At 44.3% G+C, this 17,131-nt stretch overlaps 2 protein-coding genes across 11 annotated transcripts in view; one reads left to right on the forward strand and one right to left on the reverse strand.

The window, feature by feature from the left end:
* LOC139559953 (scm-like with four MBT domains protein 1) overlaps positions 1 to 1,992 on the forward strand; it is a 33,150-nt gene extending 31,158 nt beyond the window's left edge. For all 10 annotated transcript variants that reach the window (XM_071376455.1, XM_071376473.1, XM_071376446.1 and 7 more), the window contains 2 exons: positions 14 to 142; positions 261 to 1,992. In XM_071376455.1, the coding sequence (XP_071232556.1) occupies positions 14 to 142; positions 261 to 401 (270 nt within the window). In that variant the 3' untranslated portion in view covers positions 402 to 1,992. The remainder of the gene's footprint in view (positions 1 to 13; positions 143 to 260) is intronic.
* Positions 1,993 to 8,542: 6,550 nt separating this feature from the next.
* LOC139560006 (ruvB-like 1) lies at positions 8,543 to 16,922 on the reverse strand. Its single transcript, XM_071376515.1, has 11 exons — positions 16,522 to 16,922; positions 16,260 to 16,346; positions 15,836 to 15,968; positions 14,730 to 14,881; positions 14,413 to 14,502; positions 10,449 to 10,598; positions 9,892 to 9,955; positions 9,494 to 9,692; positions 9,260 to 9,362; positions 9,057 to 9,148; positions 8,543 to 8,958 (listed from the first exon to the last, which is right to left on the reverse strand). Exons 1-11 carry the CDS (start codon positions 16,660 to 16,662, stop codon positions 8,799 to 8,801), a joined length of 1,371 nt encoding a protein of 456 aa, XP_071232616.1. The 5' UTR covers positions 16,663 to 16,922; the 3' UTR covers positions 8,543 to 8,798.
* Positions 16,923 to 17,131: the final 209 nt, after the last annotated feature.

A 17,131-nucleotide genomic window follows, 5' to 3' on the forward strand; every position in this document is an offset into this window, starting at 1 on the left:
TGTTCTGTCTCAGAGTGGGCGGGTGGAGGTGCAGGAGAAGCTGCATCTGGACAGCAGTCCTCTGGGCTGGAGCATCACTGACGTGACTCACTTCATCAGAACCACTGACTGTTCCCCGCTGGCACGCATATTCAGGGACCAAGTAGGAGTGACACACACACACACACACACACACACTTCGGTGTGGAGAAGGCCATACACATGTGTACACACATACACAAGCACAGTGCACTGAGCCATGTTGTTGTGTGTGTTGACAGGAGATAGATGGCCAGGCCCTGCTGTTGCTGAGCCTGCCCACAGTACAGGAGTGTATGGGGCTGAAGCTGGGCCCTGCCATCAAACTGTGTCACCTTATAGAGAGGGTCAAACTGGCCTTTTACCAGCACTTTGCCAGCTGATGAGTGTGTGTGTCTATGCATGCATTATGTACACTGTTGTTTTCAATGATGCGTATAAACCCTGGATGACTGATAGGGGGCGTTGTATTGAAGCCACCCCACAGCGATCTCTGTACATCTCCATTGTAAAAAAGATGTTGAAAGCTATAGAATCGTAGAATGTGGCCAATACATAGCATCAGCAATCCAGGGCTTATATACATCATTGGTTGTTATGTATATTATATGCTGCTCCAGGATGAACACAGTTTATAGCCTAAACTGTTCACCCCTGGAATATGTGACTGAATTCTGTATCTTTCAGGGATTTCATGTTTGTTTACCATTTGTTTGTACACAGTGGAGGGGAATTGAAAAGCACAAGATAATTGTACAAAGTCATGATGGAATTATTTTCCATCCATTCATCACTTAAGACTTTGGTTGAAATGAAAACCCAAGGTAAAGCATATAAACAAAATAGATCTGGATACCTGTTTAGGTACTAGTTTACCTCTTATTAATGCAAAGCCCCCTCATTGTGAAACACTAGACATGTTGAATCTGTATAATGTGAATAACCGCACCTTATGTGGGGAGACATATTTGCACTACCATCACCAGGTTTTTACATCGGTCTACAAGGTTAGGGTAATCGATTTCACTGACTTCACAGACTTTTGGGGATGGTTTCCCACACAGATTAAGCCTGGTCCTAGACTAAAAAGCATCTTCAGTGGAGATTCTCCATTGAAAATGGTTCTTAGTCCAGGAATAGTCTTAATCTCTGTCTGTGAAATGCAATGAATCTTAAATGCATCCTATTAGATTCTCAACGGGTTAGGCTGTTCTTGATCTTTTTGTCTTTATGATGACTATGATCACTTTAGTTGTGTGTACTATAGTAAGTCAGTCACTAGTTGTGTGTACTATAGTAAGTCAGTCACTAGTTGTGTGTACTATAGTAAGTCAGTCACTAGTTATGGGTGTTCATGGGGTGGTCGACAGGGTTATAAGATGGTCCTGACAATTATGGACGTCTCCGATCAAAAAGTATTTTATTATTGAGGACCTGTTTGGCCTCATTTTACCTCTTGTATATTGCAGCTTGATCAAAGTATAAACTGAACCATTTTTTAAGTATTTGTAAAGATTGAATGTCAACTATGGTAAAAGCGTTTTGCTGATTGCTTTGAGTAAAACATTTATTGATTTATATATAAAAAATTACAGTAAGTGACTTAAAAGAATTATGTAGGACAATACTCATGCTATCTCTAAAGAATGAACTGTACTCAAGGCAGAACTGTGCCATGTTTGAGACATTCCCTGTTATTTATGCTCATTATCACCTTCCATATCAGCTTGTCGTTTCATTCAGGGCTTTCATTGAAAGTCTTCATGTTTCTATTCCCGTTCACTTTATCGATTACTTGATTTTACATTCCTGTTGCTCACGTTAAAAATAAGTTCTGGTAGATAAGTCAACTAAAGGGGTTTCTCATGAAACAATCTAAAATGTAAATGGTTTGTGGATGTTTCCAATGTGAATATGTTAACAGAATGATTTTTATTGCTTTTAAAAGTAATAAACTGCAATTCTATCATCTTATCTTTTTACCAGTGTTATTTTTTTTTTATCCCAGGAAGCTATCTTCACTGAATGATCTCATTCATATTTAGTGAAATTAGGGTCCACCTTCGAAAACCATTGCCTAGCAGCACTGAATGATAACATGAAGATTGTATTGGCTCTCAGATGTAAGGTGGAAAATGTCTACTGTCGCTCCAGCTGTTCTCGCCATGATTCAGTGTTAAAGGTCCTACCTACCAGGTTCTATATTGGACTTCTCTCAGCCCCCCTCATCCAAAATCCAGAGGAACAGAATAATGACAGAACGGGGGGGGGGGGGGATACGACACATCTCCGTTGCCATGTAAGTTACTTGTTTGCCCATGGAATGACTGTCGTGTGTTGAGCGTAACCGTTAGATTGGTCCCTTCAGTTGTTACTGTTGAGGACAGAAAGATGCGTCTTGAACTCGTTTCATTTTTGGCCTAGTGTCAAGTAGAGGACGAGGAGGGTCATGAGAGAATGTGGTCATAGTGGAGGAGTTGAGTTTTAGACTTTGATTTGTGACATTTTATTAGTCTGTGAGGAGTCGCTTTAAAAGAATGCAAGACCATTCCAACTGTAGACGAGATCACGTCATTCACTCCCCAATGATCTGGGGATGATGCTTCACTGTGGGGATGGTGTTGTTGGGTTTGCGCCAGACAGTGTTTTCGGAGTACCTTCTTCCATATGTTTGGGGAGTCTCCCACATGCCTTTTGGCGAACACCAAATGTGTTTGCTTATTTACTCCAATCTCCGCTGTGGAGGTTCGCAGCTCCTTCAGTGGTATCTTTGGTCTCTTTGTTGCCTCTGATTAATGCCCTTCTTGCCTGGTCTGTGAGTGTTGGTGGGTGGCCCTCTCTTGGCAGGTTTGTTGTGGTGTCATATTCTTTCCATTTTTTAATAATGGATTTAATAGTGCTCCGTGGGCTGTTCAAAGTTTTGGATATTTTTTTATAACTCGACCCTGATCTGTACTTCTCCAACTTTGTCCCTGACCTGTTTGGAGAGCTCCTTGGTCTTCATGGTGCTGCTTGCTTAGTGGTGTTGCAGACTCTGGGGCCTTTCAGAACAGCTGTGTGTGTATATATACTGAGATTGCACACAGGTGGACATTAACTATGTGACTTTTGAAGGTAATTGGCTACATCATATCTTATTTAGGGGCTTCATAGCAAAGGGGGTGAATACATATGCACGCACCACTTTTCCATTTTTCAATTATTATTTTTTTCACTTCACCAATTTGGAATATGTCCATTACATGAAATCCAAACAAATCTTAAATTACAGGTTGTAATGCAACAAAAAAGGAAAAACACCAAGGGGATGAATACTTTTCAAATCAAATTTATTTATAAAGCCCTTCTTACATCAGCTGATATCTCAAAGTGCTGTACAGAAACCCAGCCTAAAACCCCAAACAGCAAGCAATGCAGGTGTAGAAGCACGGTGGTTAGGAAAAACTCCCTAGAAAGGCCAGAACCTAGGAAGAAACCTAGAGAGGAACCAGGCTATGAGGGGTGGCCAGTCCTCTTCTGGCTGTGCCGGGTGGAGATTATAACAGAACATGGCCAAGATGTTCAAATGGTCATAGATGATCAGCAGGGTCAAATAATAATAATCACAGTGGTTGTCGAGGTCAGCACCTCAGGATTAAATGTCAGTTGGTTTTTCATAGCCGATCATTCAGAGTATCTCTACCACTCCTGCTGTCTCTAGAGAGTTGAAAACAGCAGGTCTGGGACAGGTAGCACGTCCGGTGAACAGGTCAGGGTTCCATAGCCGCAGGCAGAACAGTTGAAACTGGAGCAGCAGCACGGCCAGGTGGACTGGGGACAGCAAGGAGTCATCAGGCCAGGTAGTCCTGAGGCATGGTCCTAGGGCTCAGGTCCTCCGAGAGAAGAGAAAAAAGAGAGAGAGAGAATTAGAGAGCATACTTAAATTCACACAGGACACCGGATAAGACAGGAGAAATACTCCCGACTGACCCTAGCCCCCCGACACAAACTACTGCAGCATAAATACTGGAGGCTGAGACAGGAAGGGTCAGGAGACACTGTGGCCCTGTCTGACGATACCCCCGGACAGGGCCTAACAGGCAGGATATAACCCCACCCACTTTGCCAAAGCACAGCCCCCACACCACTAGAGGGATATCTTCAACCACCAACTTACCATCCTGAGACAAGGCCGAGTATAGCCCACGAAGATCTCCCCCATGGCACAACCCAAGGGGGGACGCCAACCCAGACAGGAAGATCACATCAGTGACTCAACCCACTCAAGTGACGCTCCCCTCCTAGGGACGGCATGGAAGAGCACCAGTAAGCCAGTGACTCAGCCCCTGTAATAGGGTTAGAGGCAGAGAATCCCAGTGGATACAGTGCATTCGGGAAAGTATTCAGACCCCTTGACTTTTTCCACATTTTGTTACGTTACAGCCATGTTCTAAAATGTTTTCAATTGTTTTTTTTTCCATTTAATATTTTTTTTATATCAAATGTATTAAAAATAAACTGATATCACATTTACGTAAGTATTCAGACCCTTTACTCAGTACTTCGTTGAAGCACCTTTGGCAGCGATTACAGCCTCGAGTCTTCTTGGATATGATGCTACAAGCTTGGCACACCTGTATTTGGGACGTTTCTCCCATTCTTCTCTGCAGATCCTCTCAAGCTCTGTCAGGCTGGATGGGGAGCAGCGGGGCACAGCTATTTTCAGGTCTCTCCAGAGATGTTCGATCGGGTTAAAGTCCGGGCTTTGGCTGGGCCACTCAAGGACATTCAGAGACTTGTCTTGCTGCCACCACCATGCTTCACCGTAGGGATGGTGTCAGGTTTCCTCCAGACATGACGCTTGGCATTCAGGCCAAAGAGTTCAATTTTGGTGTCATCAGACCAGAAAATCTTGTTTCTCATGGTCTTTAGGTGCCCAAACTCCAAGCGGGCTGTCATGTGCCTTTTACTGAGGAGTGGCTTCCGTCTGGACACTCTACCATAAAGGCCTGATTGGTGGAGTGCTGCAGATATGGTTGTCCTTCTGGAAGATTCTTTCATCTCCAGAGTGGAGAGGAACTCTGGAGCTCACCACCCTGACCAAGGCCCTTCTGCCCCGATTGCTCAGTTTGGCCTGGCGGCCAGCTCTAGGAAGTCTTGGTGGTTCCAAACTTCTTCCATTTAAGAATGATGGAGGCCACTGAGTTTTTGTGGACCTTCTATGCTGCAGACATTTTTTAGTACCCTTCGCCAGATCTGTACCTCCACACAATCCTGTCTCGGGAGTTCTACAGACCATTCCTTCGACCTCATGGCTTGATTTTTGCTCTGACATGCACTGTCAACTGTTTGATCTTTTTATATAGACAGGTGTGTACCTTTACATTCAATTGAATTTACCACAGGAGGGCTCGAAGTTGTAGAAACATCTCAATGATGATCAATGGAAACAGGTGCATCCATTGATCAGCCTTGATGTTTCTCAATTTCAAGTCCAATAGTAAAGGGTCTGAATACTTATGTAAATAAGGTATGTTTTTTATTTGTAATAAATTTGCTAAAATGTCTAAATCTGTTTTTGCTTTGTCATTATGGTGTGTTGGATGTAGATGGATTCAATTCAATTTTAGAATAAGACTAACTTGTAGAAAGTCAAGGGGTCTGAATACTTTCCAAATGCACCGTATGGAGAAGTGTTATAAAACAAGAAGTTAGTGAGTAGAGTTCCTTACCATGATTACGTTTCCACTCCATATACAGCACAGTTGAGGATGGTCAAAGACAAGAGGGAGAGACAGACTTTACTGTCAAACACTGTGCCCCCCTCCCCTCTCCCTGCTGCATGAACTATAGACGTTTATACAGTACATAGCCACAGTCTAACATACTGTAGATCCATCACCCACTCGCACTGAAGTCAAGTAGCTCCAGTCAAATAATTATGTTGTACTGACAGAGCGTGCTTGTAAAGTTGCCCCGTCTGTGTTCAATGGAGCACATTCAGGGCGAGAGAACGCCTTCCACCATCTCCAGGGTCGACTAATCAGAAAGTAGCAGAGGCAGCAAAGCCACTTCTTATACTCCAGCCTGGCCTACATCGAAAACCACACTGGTGTGACTGAATGTGCCTTGTTTTGGTCAAGTATTTCTTAACTTTTTTATTAGAAATTCTATAAGGAGTCTGAATGTCAAGAAATTAGTTGGGCATTAACTGGGTGTCAAGTTGAGTAGGCAGTATTGGTTCTTTATGAATATACACTGAACAAAAATATAAATGCAACATGCAACAATTTCAAAGATTTTATTGAGTTACAGTTCATATCAGGAAATCAGTCAATTTAAATAATGTCATTAGGCCCTAATCTATGGATTGTATGACTGGGAATACATATATGCATCTGTTGGTCACAGATACTTTTTTTTTTTAAAGGTAGGGGGATGGATCAGAAAACCTGTCAGTAGCTGGGATGACCCCCATTTGCTTCATACAGTGCGACACATCTCCTTCGCATTGAGTTGATCAGGCTGTTGATTGTGGCCTATGGAATGTTGTCCTACTCCTACTCAATGGCTGTGCGAAGCTGCTGGATATTGGCGGGAACTGGAACACGCTGTTGATCCAGAGCATCCCAAACATGATCAGTGGGTGATATGTCTGGTGAGTATGCAGGCCATAGAAGAATTGGGACATTTTCAGCTTACAGGAATTGTGTACAAATCCTTGCGACATGGGGCCTTGCATTATCATGCTGAAACTTGAGGTGATGGCGGCAGATGAATCACTTGACAATGGGCCTCAGGATCTCATCACGGTATCTCTGTGCATTCAAATTGCTATTGATAAAATGCAATTGTGTTCGTTGTTCATTCCTTATGCCTGCCCATACCATAACCCTACCGCCACCATGGGGCACTCTGTTCACAACGTTGACAACATACACGCTACGCTGTCTGCCATCGAAACCAGAATTCATCTGTGAAGAGCACACTTCTCCAGCATGCTAGTGGCCATCTAAGGTGAGCATTTGCCCACTGAAGTCAGTTACGATGCTGAACTGCAGTCAGGTCAAGACCCTGGTCAGGATGACGAGCACACAGATGAGCTTCCCTGAGACGGTGTCTGACTGTTGTGCAAACCCACCGTTTCATCAGCTGTCCGGGTGGCTGGTCTCGGACGATCCCGCAGGTGAAGAAGCCAGATGTGGACAAACTGGGCTGGTGTGGTTACACATGGTCTGCGATTTCGAAACCGGTTGGACGTACTGACAAATTCTCTAAAACATCATTGGTAGAGAAATAACATTACATTGTCTGGCAACAGCTCTGGTAGACATTGTTGCAGTCAGCATGCCAATTGCACACTCCCTCAAAATGTGAGGCATCTATGGCATTACGTTGTGTGACACAACTGCTCATTTAGTGGCCTTTTATTGTCCTGGCACAAGGTGCACCTGTGTAATGATCAAAGTTGTGGACTCAAGTCACAAATTTGATGACTTGACTTGGAGCCTCAAAACTCAACTTTGACTTGAGACTGATGACTTATTTATATGTACATATTCGTATTCATTCCTTTACACTTGTGTGTATAAGGTAGTTGTTGTGAAATTATTAGATTACTTGTTAGATATTACTGCACGGTCGGGAACTAGAAGCACAAGCATTTCACTACACTGGCATTAATATCTGCTAACCATGTGTATGTGAGCAATAAAATTTGATTATCTGTCCAGGTTTTGTAACGGTTTGTCATTCATTTTTTGGCACTGAGTCTCGGTGGATTACTCTACACGCAGCCAGAGACAGTAGTCGCAGCGTCACTCTTGCCAAAAACCTGTAACTAATTTGGCTATTGAAACGCACATTAGGCACTCTGATTGGACCAACAAACTGTCAATCAACACATAATTTACTTATAAAACTTCCATTTGGAATTTGTTGTTCAAATTAATTATTACTGTGGAGAAAACGTGCGGCTCTTCACATGCGCTCCCCAAACTCCCGCCAGTGGAGGGTGTTTTTTTCAATTTTTTAAACGTTTGCTGTTGCTTTCACACGTTTAAATGCATAGACCCTATGTGGTAAATCTATATTCCATATAATATGACAATTTCTAGCGTTTCATCATTACATCAACTTACCGTTTATTCCAACAAGTAGACATTTCTGTTCCATGTTGGAACTCTGACATAACCCGGGACATATGAACAAAGGAAACCATGCACGAATGAAATAAACATAACTTCTACCTCATGAGTCTTACGAACATCACGCCGATTTAGAGCAGGGTAACAAATGGTTTGCTAAATGGAAATGTATCTGTAGGCTTATCAAACATGAAACAGAAATGTCTATGTAGGACTATCCAACGTTCCGTCTGTCAATCCCAGTCCTTACAGTATCAGTATCACTAGCTAGTACAGTATAGTTAATCTAGCAGTGTCTATTCTATGTATCTGAGAATAAGTCTGCGAGCAACAATGACAAACAAATCTAATTTCCCATGTTTTCCCTTATTGAAAAAAAATAATATTAACAAGCAAAGAACCCTAAAAAAATGTTTTTATCAGAACAGTACAAACCACTACAGTCTGAGGCAGATGGGGCAGCTTGGGGGGGGTGTTGAACAAGAGAAAGGATGTAATACAGTACAAAAGAAAGAAGAGAGGGATGAACTTTACATGGAGAACTGGGAGATGAAAAAACTGCCAGGGCAAACATGATGCTTAGCCCTGTGGTAGAAACAGCAGCTGGAGGGATGTAGAGAAGGGTGGATGAACTGGAGAAGGGGTGTTAGTTCTTTATTTCATGTACTTGTGCTGCTGGTCCTGGAGAATCTTAGCGGAGGACTTGGCATCGTAGAAGAGTTCGTTGATCTCCTCCACCTGCTCCCTCTCTACTCCCTCCTTCCCCTGGACTCTGCCTAACAGACTGGCTGGGGTCAGCAGCTGCGCTGCATACCTGACAGAGGGGTAGGTGAGTCAATATACACACACACACACGCGAGACAAGTGGAGTGTGTGCACACATGCGCAGAGTAACAGATTGGTGAGTGTTACCTGAGGGTGGTCTTGGTTCCAATCTCTCCCAGGTGACTGAGGGCCTCCTCGCTGATGTTGATCCCCTCAGTCTGAGCACGGATTTTAATGATCTACAGAGAACACACACACTGTCAGCATCACACCAGTGACCACACATGCTATGTTTATATGTAAAGTCTCTTAAACACACACTTCATATATAGGAATGCCATCACACACACCTGCTTCATCTCCTGTGGTGTGTAGAGCATGGTGCGGATGATCATGACCCTGTCCAGCAGGTCCAGAGGAATGCCATGAGGAGAACTGATGTCCTCTGTCCCCCTGAGAAACCAACCACACAGAAGGGTCAGTGAACAGAGCAAAGTTGGCTTCCAAAACAAACAGATTGTCACAGTGACTCATATTCAAACTGACAGAGTTGCAATCACGTGCATGCACATTAGCACGCCCACCTGATGAGGCAGTTGCCCCTGTTGGAGGCAAACACTACGATGGGTGCGATGGTGCTCTCCAGGGCTCGGTGCAGGTAGGTGAAACACTCAATGTCCAGCATGTGCACCTCGTCCACAAACAGCACCCCGGGGACCAGCTCAGCCACACCCTGGTCAATGTAACGATTTACCACCTTGTTGATCTCAGCTCGCAGCTTGTCTAATGGACAGCAGGAAGAACCAATGAAGAGCCAGGGGTCAGGCAAGAGCCAAGCAAAAGGAGAGAGCAGAAAGAATGGGTTTCTTTTGAGTGATGTTTATTGGGGGGAGGTTGGGGTTTTGAAAGTACAAGCTGCTATTACAACAAGGATATGGGACGTGGGTTTTAAAGAAGTTAGACTCAGTTGTCCAGGTCTTACCTGTGATCTCGGTCTTCTTGGGCTTCATCAGCTGTCCCATCATAGACAGGATATCTTGACCTCCCTGAGGAGAGCAATCACACTTTATTCCTTAAGAGTAAGTCGTGGGGCGGGGGGGTCATACCAACAATCATTTAGATTTCCATTGGGCGCAGAAATAGACTCTAGGTGGTTAACAACCAAAGATCAAGTGTGTTTTTGTTGTTGTTGCGCATAATTGTTTTCAGAGCAACAGTTATTTTCCCGAAGTGTATATCTGCAGTGCAGTCTTATTCACTCTAGGGGAGACTGTGTGTGTGTGTGTGTGTGTGTGTGTGTGTGTTTAACCAGGGTTTAGGAGAGACTGTGTCTGTGTGTACCTGTGGTCTAGGAGAGACTGTGTCTGTGTGTACCTGTGGTCTAGGAGAGACTGTGTCTGTGTGTACCTGTGGTCTAGGAGAGACTGTGTCTGTGTGTACCTGTGGTCTAGGAGAGACTGTGTCTGTGTGTACCTGTGGTCTAGGAGAGACTGTGTCTGTGTGTACCTGTGGTCTAGGAGAGACTGTGTCTGTGTGTACCTGTGGTCTAGCGTTGGCAATGTCCAGGTCGTGTAGCGTGACGTCTTGGATTATCTCTTTCTTCTTGTGGACGTCCCCCTTGGGCAGCGGCACGTACTCCTCAGCCTCCAGGTCAAACTCCGTGGCAAATGTGTCACACCGACCTTGTCTCTGCGCACACGCCACACACAGATGGAATGGTTAAACACAGAACACAAGCATACTGAGCAAAAATATAAAAGCAACATGTAAAGTCTTGGTCCCATGCTTCATGAGCTGAAATAAAAGATCCCAGAAATGTTTAATACGCACAAAAATATTATTGCTCTCAAATTTTGTGCACAAATGTTTACAACCCTATTAGTGAGCATTTCTCCTTTGCAAAAATAATCCATCCACCTGACGGGGGGCATATCAAGAAGCGGATTAAACAGCATTATCATTACACAGGTGCACCTTGTGCTGGGGACAATAAAAGGGAACTCATATTTTGTCACACAACACAATGCCATAGATGACAAGTTTTAAGGAAGCGTGCAATTGGCATGCTGATTGCTGGAATGTCCACCAGAGCTGTTGCCAGATAATTGAATGTTAATTTCTCTACTATAGACCGCCTATGTCTTTCTAGAGAATTTGGCAGTACGCCCAACCGGTCTCAACCACAGACCACGTGTAACCACGCCAGCCCAGGAACTCCATATCTGGCTTCTTCACCTGCGGGATGATCGGAGACCAGCCACCCGGCCAGCTGATGAAACTGTGGGTTTTCACAATCAAAGAATTTCTGCAGAAACTGTCAGAAACCATCTCAGGGAAGCTCATCTGTGTGCTCGTCGTCCTCACCAAACTCTTGACCTGACTGCAGTTTGGCATTGTGACAGACTTCAGTGGGCAAATACTCACCTTCCATGGCCACTAGCATGCTGGAGAAGTGTGCTCTTCACAGATGAATCCCGGTTTCAACTGTACCGGGCAGATGGCAGACAGTGTGTATGGCGTCGTGTGGGCGAGTGGTTTGCTTATGTCAACGTTGTGAACAGAGTGCCCCATGATGGCGGTGGGGTTATGGGAAAACATAAGTTAAGACATAATTGCATTTTAACGATAGCAATTTGAATGCAGAGATAACGTGACGAGATCCTGAGGCCCATTGTCATGCTACTCAGCTGCTGCTATCACCTCATGTTTCAGCATGATAATGCATGGCCATGTCACAAGGATCTGTACACAATTATTTTAAGCTGAAAATGTCCCAGTTCTTCAATGGCCTGCATACTCACCAGACATATCACTCATTGATCATGTTTGAAATGCTCTGGATCGACATGTACAACCGAGTGTTCCAGTTCCCATCAATATCTAGCAACTTTGCACAGCCATTGAAGAGGTGTGGGACAAAATACCACAGGCCACAATCAACAGTCTGATCAAGTCTATGCGAAGGAGATGTGTCGCGCTGCCTGAGGTGGTCACACCTACGGCTGTGGTGGTCAGGACATTTGTCAGCAGGTGATTGTCAAGAAAATAACTGCTTGTCTCAACAGTAATTGACCATTAACAATCACATTTAAATCTCCTGGCTTCCACACACAGCCTACAAGCCACTGATGCAGACCTTTGGAACATCTACATTTTTAAAAAGTCTAATAAATCCATGTAATACATCCTACACCATCACAATAAATCCATTATTATTTTAGACAGGTCTAAAGAAACAGGATATGAAGAAAATGTAGTCTATTTCAGAACAGAATACTGAGTTGTCCTTATGTTAGGTCCTGATCTGGCTATGCCATATGACTGTGGGCTACACTAGTTCATTTAGCAGACAAGATTTGCTTAGAATTCCATGGCATTATTTTGTATTATTTTATAGCATGAAGAATACAATCGAACATAGCTTAATAAAATAGAAAGGATATTTTCTCCAAACGATTTCAAAAGGAAGTGTGCACATGTGGCTATTCTGTGTTGCGCAGTTAACAAAGAACTGGTCCTCCTACATGCATCATTTAGAGTTATGTATTAACGTTAGTTGTAATACAAACGTTGGGCTATATGTTTTGATGTTTAATACATTCTAAGGCTGCATGATGGGACTCTAATGATGATTTGAGAAAAGTCACAAGCTGCACATACTTCAGTCTCTCATTCACAATTTGACAAGCACTTGATAATATTCTCACCAAGCCTCGAATTTCCCAGCGGCCCACCTTGTGTGACCATAATGCCTCCTCAAAAATCCATGAAATTTGCGGCCAAAGTGGCCGTTGAGTCCTTGGGCTAAATATAATAGGCTAATTATATTTCCCTTCTCCCGGCTGCCGTGCTCCAAAGCACCCTTCGCTCACATGGCTCTCTCAGATGTAGCCAATGCCAGTCACGTGCTCGGATCCTTCTCACAGGCATTTCAGCTAAGTAGGCTACAAGTGAACGAAGACCGACACATCGGGGATGCAAGTGCGCGCGTCCCTCTTATCGAATTCCCAGGCACATATTGAAGATGTTAGAACTGTCCACCTTTAGCCTACTTTTCGTCAGCCATCAAGCCGAGTAGGCCTAACGAACAGCAAAAGCACTAGCCTATGTCAATCTAATATCCCCCATAGTACAAAAGTTGACCTATTCTATTGGTCAACTTGTCCTTCTCTGCCAGGAATATATATTCCAAACATACTCTGGGACAGCAGGGGTGAGTTGCGATAGACCAAATTAATACCACCACTTGCATCAAAAAAACGTTTAAAAGCAATGAGGCTGATCGTTTAGGTTAAAGTGTTGATAAACTATTAGGCAATTTTCTTCCTTCACATTATAAGCGCAGTAATGCGCACACGGCAGTGGGCTATTAGCGCGAATGTTCCAAAATGCAAGCAATTAGCGGGAAAACACCGTTCTCGAAATTGACGGCAAATGCGATTATGCATGCAATGCTTTATTTTAAAGGTACATTTGTAATGGTGAAAATGATCTTCCCCAAACTTTAAAATACATTTGCATTGATGGGAGAGTGATTAGAGGGACAATAACAGCAACAGAGCTTGGAAAAGCCTAATTACTGTGACTAAATGGTCACGTGGAATTTGACTGCGTTCATCACTTGTGACCGCCGGTGTGACGGTAATACGGGACCAGCCATAGTCAAACCAGATACTCACTGGACTTCTGATCCACGCCCCCTACTTTTTTAAATAAGGTTTCTGTATTCCCAGTCATGTGAAATCCATAGATTAGGGCCTAATGAATGCATTTCAATTGACTGATTTCCTTATATGACCTGAACTAAGTAAAATCCTTGAAATTGTTGCTTTTATATTTTTGTTCAGTGTACTAACTCAATCCCATCAGAGGAGGTCTGGTGGCTGAAACTAGGCCCATCACTTCATAGGGGAATAAGATGAAGGGAGGAGGCGGAAAGCAGGGGTATGATTGGACTCAATGCCAAGGAGGGCATGCCGAGGAGGGCATGAAAGAGGCAGGGGGATGAAAGAGTAAGATTCAGGGAGGGTCCTGCAAGGGCTGTCAACAGCAACAAATGTAAGGACCACCCCTCCCCCCGGCCCACCTGCAACCTCGGCCCACCTGCACCAATTAAAGAAGCCGTCAACACACGTGTCAACACAGGCCACGAGGCCCGTCCACCAGAACAGAGGGAGAGATGGAGAGATAGGGGGAATAAATCCCGGGGCCGATGAAGAGCTGGAAGAATTCCAGTGTACAGTAGAGAGATGAAACAGAGCCGGATGACTGATGGAGATGAAACAGAGCCGGCATGGAGGACTGGGGCATAAGGGCACAGCGTTTAGTGTAGTTTGTAAGAATATTCTTAGTTTGTGTACTTGTTTGTTCGTTTTTGTAGTATGTCAATTACTTTGACTTTGAATTGTTTGAGCCACTGTAAATGTGTAATTTGTGTATGGGAGCCTTTTCAAGCTGAGTGTTTGTATAGAAGTGTATTAAATAGGTGGAAGTGTATTGATACCTTGACGGCTCCACTGTTTGATTCAATGTAGATGACGTCTCCCGCCTCCACACGCTCCTTCTGCAGGCTCTCATAAATACTGGGATCCAGCTACACACAAATACAGACAGTAAGATAAAAATGAGTGTTTTTACAGAGCGCTTCGTGCCCCTTCATGAGTAGAATTAAGTTGTCGCTAGACACTGAGCTAGGGCCAGTTGTGTCCCCCACCCTCCCTAACTGTTATAGCTGGGATTTGGAGAGGCTAAGCTGATCCTAGATCTGTGTCTAAGGCCAACTTCTACATGGACTGGTCTAGCCTCCGACAGGTGCCTGACCTTGAGCTGCTTGGTGCCCTTGCCTGTCTTCAGTCCGATGATGACATGGCTGATGGTCTTCCCGTAACCACCCATGGGGTTCTCCGTCTCACAGGGGGTCAGCTCTGTGACCTCCCCCTCATACACCTCCTTGGTTTCCTTGATACGCAGCCCTGGAGGATGGAGAACAGGGTCACACATACTGAATGAAGACTCTGTAAAGCCTTTATTCTCTTGAACCAATAAAACCATCCTTTATTCTACCTCGCAGATCATTTTTTGGAGAATGTGAGACTGTGTGAGAGGAGAGTGAGTGTGTGTACAGTGCATGGTCCTGTTTCTGTGTAATGTGATCACACTGTAGCCCTTGTTCCTTCTGCATACAGCCTCTCGGTGTGTGAGTGGTGCACAGGTGACTGGGCTATTGTTGGGGGGGGGGGGGGGGAGAGCCACGCTTCTGAGGGAGAGGCTGTTTTTCAGAGCGCACTTATCAGGGGGGTGTTGACATGCTCAGAATGTACCCTGCCCTTTCCCTCCATCGTAACACTCATGTTCTGTCCTAGGGGAGGAGTGAGGGTGTTGACCACCACCTCTCAACCCAAGCTCCATTCCCATCTCTGTGACAGTGAATAATAATAATTTGGCGTGGTGCTTATATGTGTCCTGCTACAGACAAGTGTGTAATGGAAATTCGTTTTTTTGCATATTCCAACTCTCCCGAGACACCTGCAGGGAGTGGGCCAGGGCCACCAAGTTAAGTGCTTTGCTCAAGGGCACAGCAATACATTTTTCACCTTGTCGGCTCCAGTATTCGAACCAGTCACCTCTTGGTTACTGGCCCAACGCCCTAACCTCGAGGCTACCTGCCATAATGTTAACACTCGAACAAACCCCTTCCCCCAATGCCCCTTTCAAGCGTTTTCCCCAGTGTCAAAAGCCACACTGATCCCCTACCCTAGTCAGCCTAGTAGGAGGGGCGTGGAGGAGAACCCCTGGCTATTCTGATGGTGGTGTAGCTGGCGAATGAAGGGTGCAGCGTTATCTGGTCTTCAATTATCCCAGGTATGTGTGTGTGTGTGTGTGTGTAATCCATTCCCAGTGGCCCGTGTTTGTGTGTGGCCCCTCACCTATTGCCCTCCTGAAGTTCTCCATCAGCACCTCTGTTTTCTTGATCTCTGAAGAGTAGACCTCACTACCCACCATGGGGCAGAATGGCACCTTGTTGCCCAGTTCCTGTGCCATAGCCAAAGCCATGGCAGTCTGCAAGGGGGAGAGAGATGGTACAAAGTAGGGTTGGTTAAAGTCTCAAGTCTCGTATTATTTCTATTAATGTGGAGGCCAAAGGTATAAGCATCAGTCCAAAAGTATGTTTTGCAACAAAAAACAAGTTTCTATTGGACAAATTCAGGTAGGTCCCTCCCCATTTTGTTCACTTCCATTTGGTTCTAGTTGGTTCCTAGTGAATACACCCCTGGAGACACAGTAAGCATATTAGACATTTCACAATTACTTTCGGGTATCATTGAAGTACTGCAGTAACATTTTGTCTACCTTTCCTGTACCGGGAGGTCCAGCCAGTAAAACTGCCCTTCCTGACATCTTCTTTGAGCGGATCAGTTCCACAATAATACCACAAGCCTGTTGACAGAAAAAACGTAATTAACATAAAATATTGAAAGACATAAAATAAAGAATATTCCAAAGGACAATGACCTGCAAAGTCACGTGATATCAGAAATACCGTGGCTAAATAACTAAAAGTAGCCAACTTCAAGAATAACGTTCACGTAACTAGCTAGCGAGGCTAATTTACCTCTCTTGCAGCCTCCTGCCCCACAAGACCTGACGCATTTTGCTTTGCATTCCCGGCCTCGTCTAGCCCGAGTCCTTTCACATGGCTGTGAGAGGCGACGCGCTGCGTTTTCGTGGTGCTTTTCACTTCCTCGATCTTCATGGCTGTGTTATGTTTATAAAAGTCTTATAAGTAACCAATAACATCTAACAATAATGCCCCCTAACTCGTTATTTCTTCAATGTTTGAATCTGTTATAATCGGCACGTTAACTCCAAACACACATCGAACCGGTCTGTTTCCATGTGGGTTACCAAGGAAGTACAACAGTAAAGTATTTTGTTCTGGGGGTACACTATTGGACAATTATGCTCTTCTGTTATAAAGCGATTGGATAGAAGCACTGTCACTCTCACTCATAAGAAAACACTACGCCTCTCTTTGGCTTTTATTTCCGCTTGTGTTTACGTCACTTTGACGTTACGGAAAATGGTACAGACTTTGAGATTGGTTCCGTCCGATGTGCATTCCATCGCCTACAATCTTTTATCGAAGTTATAGACGGATATTTATTCACATCTCACATTTATTTTGTAGCCTATGCTTGCGAGAGGGACTAAAATGTTACTCC

Source organism: Salvelinus alpinus, chromosome 2 (genome assembly GCF_045679555.1).
Source record: "Salvelinus alpinus chromosome 2, SLU_Salpinus.1, whole genome shotgun sequence".
Lineage (NCBI taxonomy): Eukaryota > Metazoa > Chordata > Actinopteri > Salmoniformes > Salmonidae > Salvelinus > Salvelinus alpinus.